The sequence below is a fragment of the Haliotis asinina genome, chromosome 9 (assembly GCF_037392515.1).
Source record: "Haliotis asinina isolate JCU_RB_2024 chromosome 9, JCU_Hal_asi_v2, whole genome shotgun sequence".
Lineage (NCBI taxonomy): Eukaryota > Metazoa > Mollusca > Gastropoda > Lepetellida > Haliotidae > Haliotis > Haliotis asinina.
The window spans coordinates 58,110,479-58,129,707 of NC_090288.1; the positions used below are offsets into that span (position 1 = coordinate 58,110,479).

General features: G+C 41.2%; 1 protein-coding gene across 11 annotated transcripts in view; it reads right to left on the minus strand.

Annotated features, from left to right (window-relative positions):
• The window catches only part of LOC137296193 (uncharacterized), a 36,229-nt gene extending 18,265 nt beyond the window's left edge, over positions 1-17,964 (minus strand). For 2 of the 11 annotated variants that reach the window (XM_067827921.1, XM_067827919.1), the window contains exons 1-6: positions 17,806-17,899; positions 7,933-8,116; positions 4,645-5,004; positions 3,134-3,514; positions 1,713-2,054; positions 167-266 (exon numbers count right to left, since the gene is read on the minus strand). In XM_067827921.1, coding sequence (XP_067684022.1) covers positions 167-266; positions 1,713-2,054; positions 3,134-3,514; positions 4,645-5,004; positions 7,933-7,969 — 1,220 coding nt within the window. In that variant the 5' untranslated portion in view covers positions 7,970-8,116; positions 17,806-17,899. Of the gene's footprint in view, positions 1-166; positions 267-1,712; positions 2,055-2,776; positions 3,515-4,644; positions 5,005-7,932; positions 8,117-13,005; positions 13,203-13,964; positions 14,128-17,805 lie in introns of those variants that run through there. The other 9 variants (XM_067827918.1, XM_067827914.1, XM_067827912.1 and 6 more) reach the window with 8 other exon arrangements.
• Positions 17,965-19,229: the final 1,265 nt, after the last annotated feature.

Here is a 19,229-nt window from a genome sequence, read left to right on the forward strand (position 1 = left end):
ATTACTTCAGGATGCAGTATGTGAGTATATAGATGTATTACCCCAGGATGCAGTATATGAGTACATGCAGGTATTAACTCAGGATGTAGTATATGGGTGTATGAAGGTATTACCGCAGGATGCAGTATATCGGTGTATGCACAATATAGACATTTTGTGGCATTACCGTAGAATACAGTATATGACGGCTATGATGATCTCTAGGCCAATCACCGCTGCCAGAATCCCAACTACTATCTTCAGAGTTTTATTCTCCGCCTTGAGACCTGAAGCAGAAATGCAGACACAAATGTGTGTATTACGTACATCGATACACGCAAATGTATACAAAGGGTAGTAAAATGAAGAATCCTTAGATATTAAATGACTATCAGATTCGCTGACGTGATATATGCATGTGAGTGAGTGAGTGAGTGAGTGAGTGAGTTTGGTTTTACGCCGCACTGAGCAATATTCCAGCTATATGGCGGCGGTCTGTAAATAATCGAATCTGGACCAGACAATCCAGTGACCAACAACATGAGCATCGATCTGCGCAATTGGGAACCGATGACATGTGTCAACCAAGTCAGCGAGCCTGACCACCCGATCCCGTTAGTCGCCTCTTACAAGCTGAGTCGTCTTTTATGGCTAGCATGGGTTGCTGAAGGCCTATTCCACCCCGGGACCTTCACGGGTGATATATACATGTAGCCAAATGTATCTTTTGAATGTTAAATGTATGATTTCAATAAATAATAGAAATAAAATTACCTTTTAACGCTGCATTCTCATGGAAACAAATAAAGGATTAAATGAAATTACATCTGTACCTTTATTTCTTTGTAAGGTTTCACCTATGCATACCTTGTGAAGAAATGTGGTAAAGAATGAAGGATCATTTGTACTTTCATGTTTTCACTTATTTGTTTGCATTAGTACATTTGAAGTTCCTGAATCAGAGTATATATTGCAAGGGACAATGACCAAAACAACTGGACAGACATGCAATGACGACCAGGTGACATGTGGCTCTAGATAAACCAACAATAGTCACTACACAAGCAGGCTCAAGGTATCAGGAATTTTCTTTGAACCGAATACATGGAACATTGAAAAAGGGACACTGATGTGAAAAGAGGGTTTTGAAAGGTGATGAATCAGAAACAAAGGCTGAACGTTCATCTACGACAATAACCTCTAGTAATTGTTAGAATCACTGAAAGAGAATGATGAACTTACAATGCAAATGCATCAATTTGAGTGAAACATAATTCATGTTATTTGTATTATCGTCACGACACAGTCCTAACTTTACAAATTTACATTTAAAAACAAACGGTTATGTGTCTCATATACACTGACATAATGTGAATTCGGTGTAACAAATGGTAGTGTATTACTTGAGATTTGTGCTGTTTGTTGTACTTAAGGCAGACGTGATGGAGGATACAAGAGATGCATTCAAAGTGAAGTATGTTTGTGGCACCAAGCAGGTGCAGGTGGAGTGGTGATAGCTTGATGGCATTTGGCGGACGAAAGCGTTGTCGAGAATTCATCTGATTCGACCATGCAAACAAGGCAATAACGACATCGTGGTTAGACAGAACACGCTCAGCGGTAATGACAGAGAAAGCTGTAAAGGCACGTTTTGGGGGCCGACATGAGTCATGTGACAGACACGTGGTGCAAGAAAAACACGTGGTGAGGCAGAGTCACGTGATTGTTCCAACCTCCAACCATCTTGTCAGTTTCCCCTTCCTGGGTAGGTGGAGAAGTAGATGTAGGTGATTGCCCAGCAGGGGTTGTACTTCTGTCTGTACCAGATAAAGTTGAAGCATCGGGCGCCACTGTTGTGGACGATGACTGGGTGGTTGGCTTCACACTTGACAGAGGCCCAGTGGAAACAGTGGTCTTTATGGTTGTGGATGTTCCCACCGTCCTGGTAGTCGTGCCACCCATGGAGCTTAAGGTCGTGCCGACATCGCTGGTGGGGATTGTTGGTGTTTTTGAAGTTTGTGTTGAGTCTGTTGTTTCGGAAGCTGGGATAGGAGATTGGGCGCTTCCTGTTGTTACTGAAGAAAACGAATGATATGATACAGATGTTGTCTCTGACGTCCCCGAGATATGACATGACGCTGGGGTCAAGACAAAAAAGCAAGGTTATGCAAATCAGTAGTATGCTTTTATTGAATCAGCTGTTATGAACACTGAAATGAAATGGAGACATTTCTTCATAGAATCAAAATATCAATAAAGCATAATTCGTATCCACATTTTTTTCCCCTCTCGATATAGTGAATGACTTTATATTCATGACTTTCAAATACACAAAAAGTTTTGTGTTTGACTTTTAATCTAATGATAATTAGCAACAGTAACAAATTATGATTGTGTGACTTGGATAACTTATGAAACCAGCAGGGTGTTATGTTCCAGGCAGCTGTGACAGACAATACATACTATACAAGCACATTGAACATGTTTGGGGATTCAAGCAGGACAAATCGTGACAGTGTTATAGCGTCTCCTTCAGTAGACCATTGCTGGAAAACTTCATAATATTGTTTTACGATCAGCTATGCAGACGATACCACCTTTACGACACATGAAAAAGGTGGTTATGGAAAAACACACAGAAAGCTCTAAAAAGACACGTGTTGCGAGTATGACACGTGTTGCGAGTATGACACGTGTTGCGAGTATGACACGTGTTGGGGGTTTACATTCGTGATGTGATATGGATACGTGCTGCAACATAAACAGGTGTTGTACATGGACACGTGGTCATTCCAACCTCCATGGCTTCCAGAACTCTGGCCAGTAACCTCCTTGGTGGCACCCGGAGTGGTTGGTGTAGAATGGCCGGGGCTGCCTGAAGATGTGCCTGTGGACGCTGGTGCACTAGATGAGGCAATTGATGATGTCCGCGAAGACGAAGATGTTGAGAATGTCCGTGTATTGGTTGTAGTCGATGTCATCCCACTGCTGGTGACTATGGCTTTTTTACTGCTGGTACTATTTGCAGATGAAGGCGTCACTGCGCTTGTGGAAGTGCTTGATTGGAAGGATGACGTAGAAACAATACTAGTACTAGTTGTGGGTGTGGGTGTGGGTGTGGGTGTGGTTGTGAATGTTGCAGTGGAGGTCGTACCAATCGCGGACATCGGTGCAGTTTTGTTTGTGGTTGTTGTAGGTACTGTTTGTTTTGTTGAGTCTGTTGTTGCAGGCGATGAGGGAGGAGATGCGGTCCTTGTGACCGATGTTGTTGTCTTGATAGTGGCAGTTGAAGAAAGAAGGGATGCAAGTACGGTGCTCGTTGATGGCGTTTGTGACGTCGTTGAAGGTGACCGTTGTGTCACTGTTGACTGTGCGTGGGAGCTATCACCCGTAGTTGTACTACCAAAGACATTAGATGTTGATGGTGTTGAAAAGGATGCTGATGTAGCCACAACAGATGTTGAAGGTACAGTCTGGCTTGAAGAGGCCTGAGCGGTTGAAGTTGTCGATTGAATGGTAGATATTGATGTTGATACTGAAAATGCAGAAGGTATGGCACATGCCTGTTAACCACCATATACGTAATGCGACACTGGACACGAAGTAAGTGAGATGAGATTAATGCCCATTTGGACATTTTTCAAATTCCACGACCTGCTCCCTAAATGTGGAGAGAAAACATGAAATGACGCGCCCAAAATATTCCGCCTGTTGGAGAATCCCACAAGCTCAGCTACAGTCTCGACTAACCAAACACATAATTGAAGCGTATCGGCAATCGAGCACAAAAGTTGAAAAGTATTTGGATCCACCTTAGCACCTTTGTCATTCCCCTACTAGGAGTGGTAAGTATAATTTTGATGATTTTGATGAGTGGTGAGAGGGGAGGGGGGTATGCGTGTTATGACCTACTTACATAATCTTAATTTAGTTGACGTCTACTTGTCACACTGATACCATAAGCATAAATATCATGGGTACATATATAGCGGTACGGTAGCTTATAGCTTTCAAATTTTAAACAACTTGAAACAGAGATCAACGCTCCTGCATGCCGTGCCGTTGAATTATACCTACCGACTTGCGGGGACCTATCGTGACCAGTGGGGACATATCGTGATCTATGGGGACCTACTGTGATGGGAGACTACGATGAGACTTCACCTTTATAATACCAAATGAAACCACAAATACAAATGCGATCTAGCCACCCAGATAACAACCGTATACCATCGTAGACCAACCGCCTACAATCATACTCCACTGTAAACATGATTGCTGTACACAGCGACAATCTGTCTGCTCAGGTAAGGATCAGAATTCTATTGCACAACCACCACAAACTATCGCAGTGCTGTGAATCCAACAAATGTTCTATTAGGGATTACACTTTCTTTGAAAAGAACAGATTCTGGCACATTCAGCATTTAAGCACTAACTGCCACGATACTACAAACTAATGTTGCCATCTCAAAACCACTGTGAATCTTTGAAATTAATGTTGCCAACCAACCGCAACAGCAATGCCGAAAGAAATCCCTAGCAACACATAGATTTCTGCAATCATGAACACTGAAAATAAAATGAATTAGGATACTAATGCTGAATGACATGGACCTCTACGAACTAATGTCACCTACATTTGATCATGTATTGTTATCCTACCCGTATCTTGGCTCGTTGCTGTTATGGCAATCGACGTTAATGCTGCAGTCGTCTTCGACGTTGTTGAAGCTGAAGTAGGTGCAGTCGAACTTGACGTTGTTGCGGTTGTGGATGACGTCGTGGTTGTGGGTGAAGTAGCGACTGTAGGTATAATCGTGGTTGTCGATGTAGTCGTGGTTGTAGGTGTACTAGTAGTTGTAGATGTAGTCGTGGTTGTCGAAGTTGTCGGTGTAGTTGTTTTGGTGGACGTTGTTGTGTATGCAGGGGCGGACGTTGAGGACGGTGTTGTTGGGGTTGCTGGGGTTTCTGCTGAAGATGTTGATGCTTCAGTTGACGTTGTGTAGCATGACGACACCAACACTGAAGAAATCAAACAATACATTCTTATCATCAGAAAAATGTAAATTTCATATAAATTTCACGACAGATCTATTCTAGTGACACCGGTAGGCAACTCCCTGACATATCCATGAATATGAAAGAAGTTCCGTAAGACAGCGTTGGGTCACCACGTGTGTTTCATGGAATCTAACCCGGGTCTCCGGCGTGACGAGCAAACGCTTTAACAGTGAGACTACATGGCCACTCCTACACGCAGAGAACAGACACAAGGAAGCAAAATTTTGGAACTACGTCAGTTGAGTAAAGGTTTGTATCGTTACTCATAATATTTGACACAGGATACAGTTAGTTAGCATGTCTTGTAGCTATCTTCGTAATCCGTAAGTATCTGATTAAAAGAACAGTCCGTTGTAAAATATCTCCGGTACTTCTGTTCACAACAGTTAATGGCTGAAAACATTGTATTACGTGGATATGTACAGAGGTAGAAGCACGTTTTCTGATGAAAGTATAAATAATATGTTGAACATAAATACAGAGCAAAAAATGACGATTCAAGTTGTTGGTTGTCTTTAACGGACAAAAGCTTCTAATCCGGACTGCTTAACAATCCGGACAAATAGTTATAGGTCACGCGCCAGTCTGTAATGACGGCCTCCACTGTGTAAGAAAGATGACCGATAACTGTATTAGTTTATAACTGTTAGCTCACAAAAGATATATAGGAACAGAACTTTGAAAATAACCTGTATGAATGTACGTTTCATAGTAGGTTTGGTGATAAGTGTAATGTTTCTACACAAAAATAATACCACATTTGTAACGCGCATGTAGGTTTGGTGATAAGTGTAATGTTTCTATACCAAAATAATACCACATTTATAACGCGCATATATATGTTTAAGCATGCTTAAAGGGCACAAAATGCAATTCAATTAAGGTAAAGGTCTGCAGTTCAAAGGAGATCTTGAATATGTATGTTTTAGATCGGATTTAAACGTATGAAAGTGACAACAGTCTCTGGGGCTCTGCGTCATCTCCATCTGGCACACGGGAAGGTTACCCACCAGGATATAGAAAAACGTGTATTATCTGTGTTAATCTGAATACATTGAACAAAGCGAGCAAACTTCCTGAACAATTTATGAGTCACACATTCATTGAACTGCTACCGGATGGCATGCAATAGCAGCCTAGGCTGTGCCAAAGTCCCTAACAGTAAAAATTAGTTTCTGAAAAGGTGTTAATCATCCTGCCTAGAGACCTCACCAATCTATCCGACACTGAATAAGTTCAGAGTTTTCTTCAGGATGCTATGCATGCGTACAGTTTTACATAACCGCGTGTCCAGTCTGTTAGACGCTGTATATTTCATACGGTACACTCAAATTGAAAAGGAAACAACTCTCACTAACTATAAACATTAATTCCCCCCGCCTGAAAAAAGGTAAGGGTCATTGCTAAATCATGTTAAAGTAATGCATTGTTAGTGATTTAACTAAATTACGAAAGAGGCAGACTGGCGGATCCATGAGCGTGCGACGGGTAGGATTCCTGGGGTCCGAAACCCCTCCCCTTTTTTGAAAATGACTGCAGTCCACATTGAAGTTAATGTTAGGCATAAGCTATTTCACAGGCATGAGAAAGTGTGTGTGTGTGTGTGTGTGTGTGTGTGTGTGTGTGTGTGTATGTGTCTGAGTGTGTGTGTGCGTGTGTGTGTGATTTAATATTAATAATCAATACTCGCTGCAGAACAGCCATCAGCATAGTTTAGCAGCGGTGTTTATTAAATTACTTCGCCGATCGTTAAAATAATAATTGTGTTACTTGATCCAACGATGTGTTTACCCCCCACATATTTAAAACGCAGGCGGAAGGGAATTATGGCACTACAAATAGGCGTTACCTCACAACTAACTGTAACAGCTACCACCACTTCAGAACTCATCATGTCATTCGTGAAGTAACTTCGAATATTTCATTGTGTGACTTGTTGAGTGTTGTGTTTACAGTAGGGAATGAAACAATAAAATGACGTCAGTGAACTTGGACTTGCTATTATATAGATCACTAATGCATTATACCCATACTGTAGAATCGACAGATATTCAACATTGCAAGTAAACTCGTAAGATAAGCCCGCCTCTGTAAACTAAAGGCGTCGTAAAGTAACATACAGAGAATAAACTAAGGTGAGACGTTGTTACGCTAACGTTAACAGTCTTAGCGCTAACACAGCTTCGCAAGATTTGTTTCTGTGCACCAAATCTGTGAGATGTTGAGACTGACAGGGAGGTCTTGTGCACATAACTGACCGACTGACAGTTTCATTACGAAACAACATCCTGGCACATGTTCTGATTTTACGCTATTGTATTACGCAGCCATGGTATTTTTGAAAACTTTCAAAGAATAGTAAAATCTTTATTACCATTGCGCAATACACTTTCAACTTGTTTCGGTTACCACCCAACTTCAGCTGTACAAGTCAAGAAAAAATAAGATACGTAAGATACGTTTGTGTTGGATTCGTAATGGGAGTGCTACATTCCCGTTATATTATTCTAGAAAACCAATACAAATTAGCTCATTTGCATATAATATATGCATCTGGGAAGTAAATATTGAATGAACGTACTCGAGAGTGTATAAACAGGTCTTGAAGTGAAAGACGCCAAGACTGCCTGTGAAGAATTATATACAAACGCGGTCGGATCCCATGAATTGGCGTTTGACACAAATGCTTAAAACATAAGAACTACAACAGCCTGGGTCTTCCACAGTGCCAGAGCGTTGTTAAGCCCAAGTCACAGAGATTCTCAATATAGAACATCTGTATTATATAGACACAGTCAGTAAAATGCACTGATCACTTCAAAATAGCTTCAACAATAAACGGAAATAACAGGATCATCGAAGTCATTTTGTAATTTGAAAATTACTCACCAATAAACAGCGTTGCTAAACACCTAGTAAGATCCATGTTTAAATGAAACTGATGTCAAACACGAGTTCAAAGTCAAACTGTATCCTTGTCATACGTTTAAAGTCTGTGTGAAATCCATTGTCGTTAAGGATAGTTGATGGTAGCGGGAAAAACGTCAGTAGGCAACCATTTCCGGGATACGATCTGAAAGAAAAGACACCAACACACTAATCACTGAGTAGAAAGGGTGAGTGACTGTGGCTTAATGCCATGTTTTAGCAATATTCCGTCAGTATCACGGAGGGGGACACGAGAAATAAACTTCTCATGTTGTACCCAGGTAGAGAATCGAACCCGAATGTCCGGCGTGACGACCGGAAGTTTCAACCACTAGGCTACCCCACTCTCCACTATTAGGCAGTGACATCGCACAGTTGAAAAGTAATATTATTCTGAGGGTATATGTATTGGTTATTTGAATAAAGGATCTGTGAGTGAGTGAGTGAGTGAGTGAGTGAGTGAGTGAGTGAGTTTATCGCCGCACTGGAAAGTACTTCAATTGTAACAGAAGGTAAATGTGAAGCTGGAGGTCCACCCGTGAGTGTAACACATTTACCACTATTGTACGGCCTGTGGTTACGCGCATGGTGCAGACAAACCTAGAGACATAATCAGGTTCGATCTGGGATTCGAACCCAATCTTAGTTTAGTGACACACCTAATGGATGTAACTCTGTACACTTAATTGTTGGGCAAGGGCCGGTCCGTATTCCTACCTTCCATTATCATTAATGCATTTATCTAACAATAATGCAATAACTAGATCCTGTTAGAACCACATCAGACGCGTGAAGACGCGGCTTGTAAATGGTCTTTAGTAGCCCATACTTGTCCTAAGAGGGATCGGGTTGTCAGACGCGCTGACGTAGCTGACACATGCAATCGTATCCCAAATTACGCAGATCGATGCTCATGTCGTTGATCACTGGATTGTCAGGTCCAGACTCGATTATGCACAGACCACCACATTTTAGCTGCAATATTAGCGAGGGGAAGTGTCGAGACAGTCAAACAAAACATTCATGGAGTTGAATAATTTTCATATTCCTCATTTCTACGTCCGTCCGCCTCAGTAAAATGTCAGGAAGCTGATGTTGTGTTATGAAAGAGTTCATATTCACCATTAATAAAAACCGGTCATATTGCACCGAGTGTAGGGTACATTGGCATGCGTCGACACCGACGATTCTTAATACCCTACTGGACTAATCTAAACTGACGTATTAAAGAAAGTACACACCTGGATTTTTTAAAAATTATTTTTCCAATTTGTTTTAAAACCGTAAATATTTTGACAGCTGTTTTCATTTTGACTTTCTAGATACCGAAGCCGCAGGTATCGTATCCAAATGCGACGTTGCCAGGTTTCTATCCATTTGTGTATCTTGATTAGAGTATAAGTATGGAATAAACAAAGGGAGGCACAACGCAGCTAGATAAGACAGAATTCACAAAAAGTCAAGACCTTTTTCACAGGTTTTGAATGTTTTGCAGCGTGCAGAGGAATTGTAGACCATGAAAATAAGTCCTTATTTAGTTGTTTGGTATTTGTTTGCTTGTTGGTTATGCCTCCACAATAGTAGAGACATATGGTGGCTTACTTAATGTTATGTGTGGACTAGACAATTCGATGATTAATGTTATGAGCATGATCACGAGCTTGCCCCTGGACGCTGCACCATTACTTAAATGTCCTATACATTACACAGGCGATGAATACAACAATGTGGATAGTTTGAGGAGCCACAGACGTGTGACCGGCTGAGCGACAGTGTGGCTCCATACACCGATACTAATGCATGGCTACCCTGTATCATTCTTGTAAGAATTGACCGGTGATCCATGCTTGTGGTAACAGGCGACTGACGGGATCGGGTGGTCAGGATTGCTGCCTTGGTTGACACGTCATCGTATCCTAAGTGCATAGTTCAATGCTCATATTGTTGACCACTAGATTGTCGGGTCTAGATTATTTACAGACCATCTTCATGTAGCTGGAATATTGCTGAGTGCGGCGTAAAACTAAACTCACTTTCTCACATTATAATACATAATAAATAGTAATACTTCACAAAGTAAAGTGATGACGTCAGGCAATGCAAAGATTTAAGAAGTTCACTATTCCCTTCTATGGCGTGATAATGTACTATTACAACGTAAAGCACTCGGCAGAATATTTCAATTTCAAGACGCCAAACGTATTTCTTAAGCACTTTAAGGCTAAGGCACTGATCACTTTTAACATATTGACGATTGTGTGGTTGACTAAAATCTATATTCCCGTTCAGAGTTATATGGCGTGCTGTTCTAATGGTGTCTAATCTGCCTTTTTCTGATAAAACAAATACTAACACGTTTAAATGGTTTACGGTATACGATCAGGTGGAAAACCCTCTCCTTATTGAAATAATAATAATAAAATAAAAGTTGGGATTATAGTATTACATGGGGCAATACGAACGTGGTATCTTTACATCGAATATATGTTTAGATGACTAGCTTTTGATGACGCTGATAAGTCACGTGATATTCTACCCGTTTCCTTCAGTGATGTTAGCCAATGTTTAGGTGATTAGGTGCCTGACTCTGAGGTTGTTGTGGGTTCGAATCCCGCACGGGACGCAACCCAATAAAGTACTAAAAGTCTGTTCTTTACTGAGAAAGTGTAATCCCAAATATAGCAAATGTTGCATTTGACCACCTTCTACATGGCATTGTGTAGTCATGACGTCAATTCAATGTGACGTAATACAAGTACCTTTGATCTTTTTGCAAAAAACTATTTGAAGGACATGTAAAAGTATACCAAGGAAACCATTAATTACGTCACGGCAAGATTCCTAAACTTTGCTGTCATATCATGGACACGATTTTCGTTAAGAAACACTCATACACGTACAGTCCTCTTGCAACAAGCATGAATTAGGTTGAAATGAAGATGAACAAGGAAATGTGTCTCCTATTTGCCAACATAGAAACATGGTATATTGTTAGTTTCCCCCTTTCCATGGTGCACTGACCATTTGTGCTTTCACATTTTTATAAGAAGAAAATAAACAAAGTGGCCATCGTCACTAAACCCTGAACCTCGCTTCAGGTCACGGCGCTAATAATTTGAAGTGAAATTGTCACAATAAACGAAAAAGCCAACACAAACAGCAAAACCCCAACCCCAAGGAAACGAACAAAAACAAATCATACTAAATCATACCTAAGAAAAAAAAACTCAAAGGAATAAAATAAAAAAAATTAAAAGCAAAATAATTGAGGCTTAACAAATATTTAATAATATTTCCTTGTTCAGTGTGGTAAACATCTGCAAAGCAAACACCTACGACTGTTAATTCTTCATTGGTCGATCGTTAGACACCCGAGAATTTTCATGCGAGTTTTCCCTCTATCTAACACGTCATCACCTTCAAAGGTATGCTGGTTTGATTCAACGATAACAAGTCACGTTTTAATAACACAAGAAAACCAAGATTTGTTTTACACGTCGCTGTTTGAGTTAACCTGTGTCTGATAAGGTGAATTGAGAACTTTGTTCTGAAACAAATAAGGTCACACGACATCCTTTTATTGCCGTTTTCGCCATGCTAGTGATACTGAGGCCCATACATGGTACGAAGAAGACTATGTAGAAGGCGCCTTGGAATGAAATTATGTACATAACTGAATTTTCTTCTTCTTTATTGTTTGCACAACGTCCCTGGGTTATTCCTTGCCCCTTCCTCAGGTGGATACTATCGTACAGGTATACCTGTTTGATGCACGAAATATTTACTATGCGTTAGATTCACAGTTAGTGGTTCCAGACCAACACCAACTTTCCCCTGGTAGCAAATACGTGTGTTGTCCATTCCCCAAGAATTATACAAAACCCAAGCTGATAAAGCTAACTGTCACATTATATTTCACACTACCGTGTACCCATTTACTGCTGGTTTACCAGATACATGTGTTCTGTCATCAAGGAACGAATATTCATTTACACATAACGCTGTGTTATGTCCTGTGAAGTAATATCATGGGGTCCATAAATCTGTCAGAAATGACACAAAGCTGTGGTTAATAACACTATCAACGACCTGGAGCGTTGGGGTAGCCTAGTAGTTACCCCATTTCTGGAAACAATGACAATGTGCATATGATTCTTTCATCAAACAGTCACTAGTGTCCGTGAGTCTTTCAGAGTTCTGTTGTCCGTGATCAGGTATTTACGCGTTTGACGGACTTTCTCAGAGGGCCACTTGCATAGGGGACCCTACCTTATACTTTAATTCCTCTGTTGGCTATTTCCGGGTTAGGTATGGTATGAGGAACCCTCACAGGACGTACAACCAATCGCAATGGGATATTCGGAGATCACATTGAAGATATGCTAGGTGCGGACGAGTTACCTACCCCGACATCGTTTGTTGGTCATGCTCTCATCCACTGGTTTGCTTAATTAGGAAATGCATTTACCAGCCAAACCATGTACTGTGCTAAAAATTATGAAATTAAAGCATTGTACAAGAACTTCGGTTAAAGCCACTGACCTGACAAACAGTTCATGTCTTAAACAACCACGAGATTTCCTCGTCGTAAAACATGTGAATTATCTATTCCCGGTTAGTGTCAGCTTTAGATCATCGGATAACGAACTAAACTGTGCCTCGAATACATTTCGTTGTTTACTCCCACAGTGTCGATTGCCGTTCATGGAATAACAGACAGGTTCGAGGTTACAGTTAGGTCGACATATCTGATATTTCAGGACATGTAAACATGTAACTGCCAATACAGTTCCGAGTCCTGTGATGTGATTCGAACCACGGACCTTCAGAACCAGGTTTCAAATAGAGAGATTCCCCCCCCCCCCCCCCCCCCAAGCAAAACCACGGTACGGGTTACCAGAAATGAACCCAGGTCTTCGGTGGGACGAGAGAATGCTTTAACTACTAGGCTACCCTTGGCGCCCTCAAAAGACTCTATCCTAGAGTCACAGTAGCTGTCATCATGACAGTAGGATATATTTAAACTACGCTTACGACAATCCTCGACGATGGTTAAACATAGTCTCCGACGTCCTTTACAACAGTCCCATCAGAATTGTGACCTCTTTGTGTGGTGGCCTTCATTATACGTGCTCCAGTGGGCCAATACAACACTGTCTTGACTGTCTCGCACAATACATGTCACGCTCCACTGTACGCCAGCTTCGTGGGAGTGTGAACCTATTGTGCTTGTCCAGTGTGACGTGTGCAGGGTGAATGGAGGCTGTTGAGCTTTCAGATATACACGAACTGACGTGTATCTAGTACAGTGGGTTGATAGGATTGAACATGTTGGTTAGAGGGTGAAGATAACAAGCCATTTGGTTCGGTTTTACGCCGAGTTTGATCAGTTACTTCACATATAACGCATAAGGTTTATGTCATATGCATGTCGAAGTCATGACGTCTTATATTCTCTCCGCTCTGGTTATCAAAACTAAACATAATACCACAAGTAAACAGGACACATGTTTCAGGCACGCCTAAGGGAGGTAACTCTGCTGAGCCGACTGGGACATTCGCGTTTTAGGAGACGTGTTTTAACTCAGATATAAAATAATGCAAAGCAGCAAAATTATATGTAAACTGTAAGGTGGAGCATGTGAGATGTGGAAAAAACTTCATTTCATTGAGGGCGGTGTAATTATATTGAGGGATTGGCTGGAGGGCAAATACTGTGGTTCAGGGATTGTAGGATACATAGTTGAATGTGACGAGTTTTGAAGTAGGCCATTGTGAATTAAGGAAATATCACAAGAACATGATGCATTTGTTTTTTTGTGAAGTTTTTAAATAGAAGACATAAACATGAACGCCTACTCTTATAGGATTTCATTTGTTCGAAACTTGCGTTTCTTTTGCTGTCCAGTATATCAAAGTGGTGCTGAAAACTGTCTTACTTTTGTCCTCCGGGATCCCACAATCAGAGTACACACACGGCTTGTCATACTCACCTTCCTCCATTGGCGTTACCACAGCATTACACGCATGCCTTACACCAGGTTCCTGATAAAGGCAGACCAGGATGTTGGGTCTTAGCGACAAGGATATGTCATGGGTATATCTCACTTCTATATACTGTACATGCAAACACACCGAATGGTATCTCATGGTCTTGTGAGTTATGGGTCATACAAATTTCGTTAGGGTTATGTCGTGGTTCGCGTTCGTGGTCATGTCAGATACACGCACATGATAAGAAGCGTTTTACATACTCGTGATTCTTTGAAAAGGGCGGAAGTGAAATATAATCGCTGGTATCATTATGATTACTTATACACGACTTGGATGGTAAGCTAGTCTGTGTAGTGGGTGAGTGACGGAGGATACATGAAAACCACAATCAACGTGGCCAAACATTGTGACCCACCAATCCTCATTTAGTCTTTCCTTACGCGTGTTAGGCATCTACTCTTAAGTTGTAACCCTTCTCAACTCATGTGATACTGGGCCCATACAGTGAGTGAGTGAGTGAGTTTAGGTTTACGTCTATTTTGGCAATATTCCAACAATATCACGGCGGGGGATACCAGAAATGGTTTTCACGCATTATACTCACATGGGAAATCGAACCCTGGTTTTCGGCGTGATGAGAGAACGCTTGTACCACTAGATACCCAGAAGCACTATAGTCCGATGAATTGCGATCTCACTCGAAAACTAAACATTAATTACTGAATAAAGCTGATCATAATTAAAACAGCATTCCAACTCTGTGAGGTTTTGGCAGAATTTTTGTCCAAAAACTGAAATAGTTGTTAACAAAATATCTTTAAAATATTGACACAGTTTGACACATTTCATTGTTTGTCACTATTATCGCAAGGAGATTTCAAACAGTTTGAAAGAAAAGTTATCTCACAGATATGAAAGAAGACATAAAAAATCACGTATGTAAAACTGAACTTTTTACGAACGAATGTCAACTGACACGAATCTTTGTCGAGCCCTGATTGTTTCCACTATCGGTAACGGGATGTCTCAAGGAGGGAAGAAGCTGATAATGCGAAGATAAATAATCATTGCTGTTTGTATACTATTTTCCTCTCTAGGAAAATAGTGTAGGTGCTCGTAAACCTGCTGAATTCATCAGGTAACCAATTGTTTTAGCGTATGGATACTGTTGTATTTGCAGACCAAAAGGGACCGAGCACTCTTATTCGAAATGTTAAGTACTAGTATTAGTTTTCTAAAAATTTTCATAAAATCTATTTTCTAAAATGATTTCATTTGATGAAATGCAGTACCACAAGTTTATAGTTTCTATGGATAAAGGAAGTTCTCTCTTATTTCCCAGAGAAACAAATGCCTAAAAGTTGACAGAGTAGTCCTTCCTCAACAGCCAACTTTCCTTTATCTGCATCGAGTCAGTTTTTCAGACCCTCAATACACCGATCTCATGACCCATTGCTGATTTATTGAATCTATTGGATCACCGATCCCCCTTTTGATAACTGGCCCAAGTTAGCACGCGAGTCTGTGACCGTGTTTGTAGGCAGTTGAAATACCAGCTGCGTTTCTCTTTGGAAGACATTCATGGTGTATTTTTGTCAATCTGACACCAGCATATCCTTTCACGGTTTTGGATATCCGGTGAAACTATTGAAACGCATTCAGCACTAGGATGCTCTGAAATGATCCTGGCCGGACGCAGTCATGTAGCATTTCACCACTCAGGGCTACCCCAACCAACAATAACTACGTAGAGCCCCTACAACATCAATAAGACAAACAAATGCAAATATATTCTAAAAATAGATAGATAGATAGATAGATAGATAGATAGATAGAGAGAGAGAGAGAGAACGAGAGAGAGAATGGGTTTACTGACATTCCAGCTCTGTCACTGCGGTAGGGGAGGCAGGGGGTTGACACCAGACATGAACACCACACATTGTAGGCTTGTGGAGCGCAGGCCCATATAGAGGCGTGTAATCGTGTATCGTTATGGGTGGAATCTATCGTTTATGGGTCTGAGAAGCATATGTTTGACAGCTAAACCGTCGAGTCGGGTTCGACCTGAATGATTTGATAGACTTGTCGGGGTTGGTGGGGTAGTCTAGTGTAGTTACAGCGTTCGCCGGTCACGCCACTCGGAACAGTGCTGAAGGCGGCGTAGGACCAAACTAACTCAGCATAGATTTGTCAGCACCATTAATTATCGTGAATGAATTAAGGAATCAACATTTACTTCACTGACCCGATACACAGATTCGATATGGTTTAAAAGGCAAAACAGCTGTGAATATTGTAGGAATCAACCTTGTATGAGGATATCCGCTGTTGTGGAACAAGGAACATACTTCCTGACACCAAAATTTTAATGAGTCAACCGACAATGTCTGACATGCAATAAAACAATACACAATGAGGACAGGTCGGTGCCACCTGGGAATTGTAAGACTCTAAGACAATTTCCAGGAGATTCCATGATAACTTGACATGCCATTTCCTTCATGGTGATTCTATGGTCGTAGTAATTCAAATCTTAGATATCATAGACAGCACTGTGTTTTTCATTGAAGTTTTGTGTGCGATATGGCCCGGTGCTTGTTCTATCATCTCGTAAATCATGGAACACTTTGAATAGACGATAGAACCCCAGACCTCTCGATAACAGGCAACACGCCATCCAGGTTAATTAACCTGCCCTAAACTACAGGTATCTTGTTAGCAGGGTTGACATCGCTGTGCGCAACATCAAGTTGTCGAGTAGATGATGTTACTGAGAAATATGCTGTCGTGATATAATAACCACTGATATATATCTGGACAATTGATGTTTTTTGGTACAGGTTGAAATTAACAGCGGCGGTATAAAGTGCACACGCACACGCACACGCACGCGCACATGCACGCACACGCACACGCACGCACATGCAATGAAAGTATAATTTGCCTTACAATCTAGCTACCTCCCATGTCCATAGCATATAGAAAACGACAGACAACGAATGTTAACAGCTGACAAGCTACAGATGATCTATATATGAACTCGAGCTTAAACATGCTGCCTTGACAAGCTCAAATATTATGAATCTTTCAGAAAGTTATACAAATACCAAACAAGACACGCGACACATCCGTCACGCCTTCTTGACGAACTAAAACGAAGACCAAACAAATCTGTACACAGTAATAAAGAATCCCGAAAAAAAACTATCTTACTTCCTGTACAAGCCATGTCTACACATGACACACAGCGTCTTACGTCACAGGGGGACAAGTGGTCAATATAGTCAAGTGGGTCAAGGTAAAGGGGTCTTGGGGAGGGAAGATTATAAAGGTTAGTGAATATATCAAAGACTAATGGAGATTTCTTTAAGACGACAATCATATATGTTTAAAAAAATGCTCGTCGTTACCGAGCTGAAGTAGACATTGCTGGAAATCTGACATGTTACGCCTTGGTTTATATCTCTCCCCTGCGATTAATCTACCTTCATAGTTTTCTTGACGGTTTCAAATGACTACTTGCGTGGTATGTAAGTGAGACCCGTCAAGGTGTGGTGTGTATATTGTAGGTACAAACTCGTTACGTGTGACAGAAGACGTAGTCTTTATCTGCAATGACCCAGAATAGTGTAAAATGTTGTCGAGTTACTCGTGGGCAACTTGCCTCTGCTGTTGATAAATGCTGAAGGTATATTCACAGCGTCAGATATTACAACATACCCACACTATCACAGAACGCCACTGAACAGGTATGGGTCGGTATGGGTATTGTGCAGTGTATGGTCAAGGTTGTAACAAGGGCATCCGAATGTGACGTGTGAGTAAAATCATGATTCTTACCTTACGATCGGATGAATTTATCGAATAACCTGTCTGCTCGGAGATACTCTTCCAAACCAATGTACATCCACCGCCTTCCCTTGAACGTTCACAGCTGAACTTTGACCCTTGTGTATTTATTTATAGCAACCCGCTACCCTGCTCGGGAAATCCTCGATTAAGCTTCCTGGTGACAGTGATTATGTAGAGAATGATAGTGAAAACTGATTTCAGAAGATAATAAGGGTAACATTTCAGTCGATTTTGCGAAAATAAACAAACTTTTTGCTTACATATGAAACTTTATTTCTTGCATTTGCCGTGAATTGTGTTGTCATTGTTTAACAATGAATAATTCTTACATTTGTAACTATTGTTATAGGCACATTGATTTATTGTCGACGCGTACTTCTGTATCAGCCGCTTGTCACTGGCTGGAAAGTTGTCACGTGACCTCAACAACACATTAGGACGCTATGTACTTTAGGAAGCCATATTACGAACGAGTGTTAGTTAGCAATGTTCGAACAATATGATGGCAGAGGACACCAGAAAAGGGCCTCACACTCTGTACCTATGTGGGGCATCAATCTCGGCTCTTCGGCTTGACAAGCGAACTCTTTGACCACTAGACTAAACAACCATCCGCCACAATATGAAGTTGTGTGCCAAAAGCCTGTATTCATGAGTTCGAATCCTAGTTTTGAATGCGCCGTTTAGTTTCCCTAAATCAGGGACCGGATCGACAATGCATTCTTAGCGCTACGACCATCTTCAATAGGTCGCAGTGGAGTGACGACAGCCCGTAATGCCCCGAATGCTTAACGAACCGCCTTCGCGGTGTAGTGGTTGTAGCATTCGCCCAGAGAGCGGAAGGTCGCGTGTTCGATTCCCGATCGCGTCAAGCCAAAATACGTTAGAAAAGTATTCTTGTTGCACTCTGCCTGGCACTCGGCATTAATGGATGCAACCTGAACTGGTCAGGTTGGAGTCAGTACAATGTGTCTGCGTAGGGTGTTCATGCGTAACTGCGGCATGGTATCTGAGTGAGCTAGCACTATAGAAACAGCTTCAGTCTGGGCTAGTATGAGCAGCCACACAAACACTTGCATGCACGTCGTCACATGAGCGAAATATTCTTAAGGGAGACTTTAAATTTCATGTCACTTCACCTCAACTCCAATTCTTTATGAGTCCTGGTGAACGTCTTGTAACAGGTTGTTAGTTGATCATTGAACAAGGAAGGTGATTTTAGTACAGCTGAATGGTGTAGGTTCTTGTTTTGTCTTGAGAAAACTGACTAAAATGTTTTAGTTATTACGCTATTATCAGGCTATCTAATTAATTTCCCGATTCTGACTGAATCTGTTTAGGAACAGGGAAAGACTGGAGTTCGTACGACTGTATTGACTGTGTATTGATCCAGTGTCTAGGTTTCATTAATC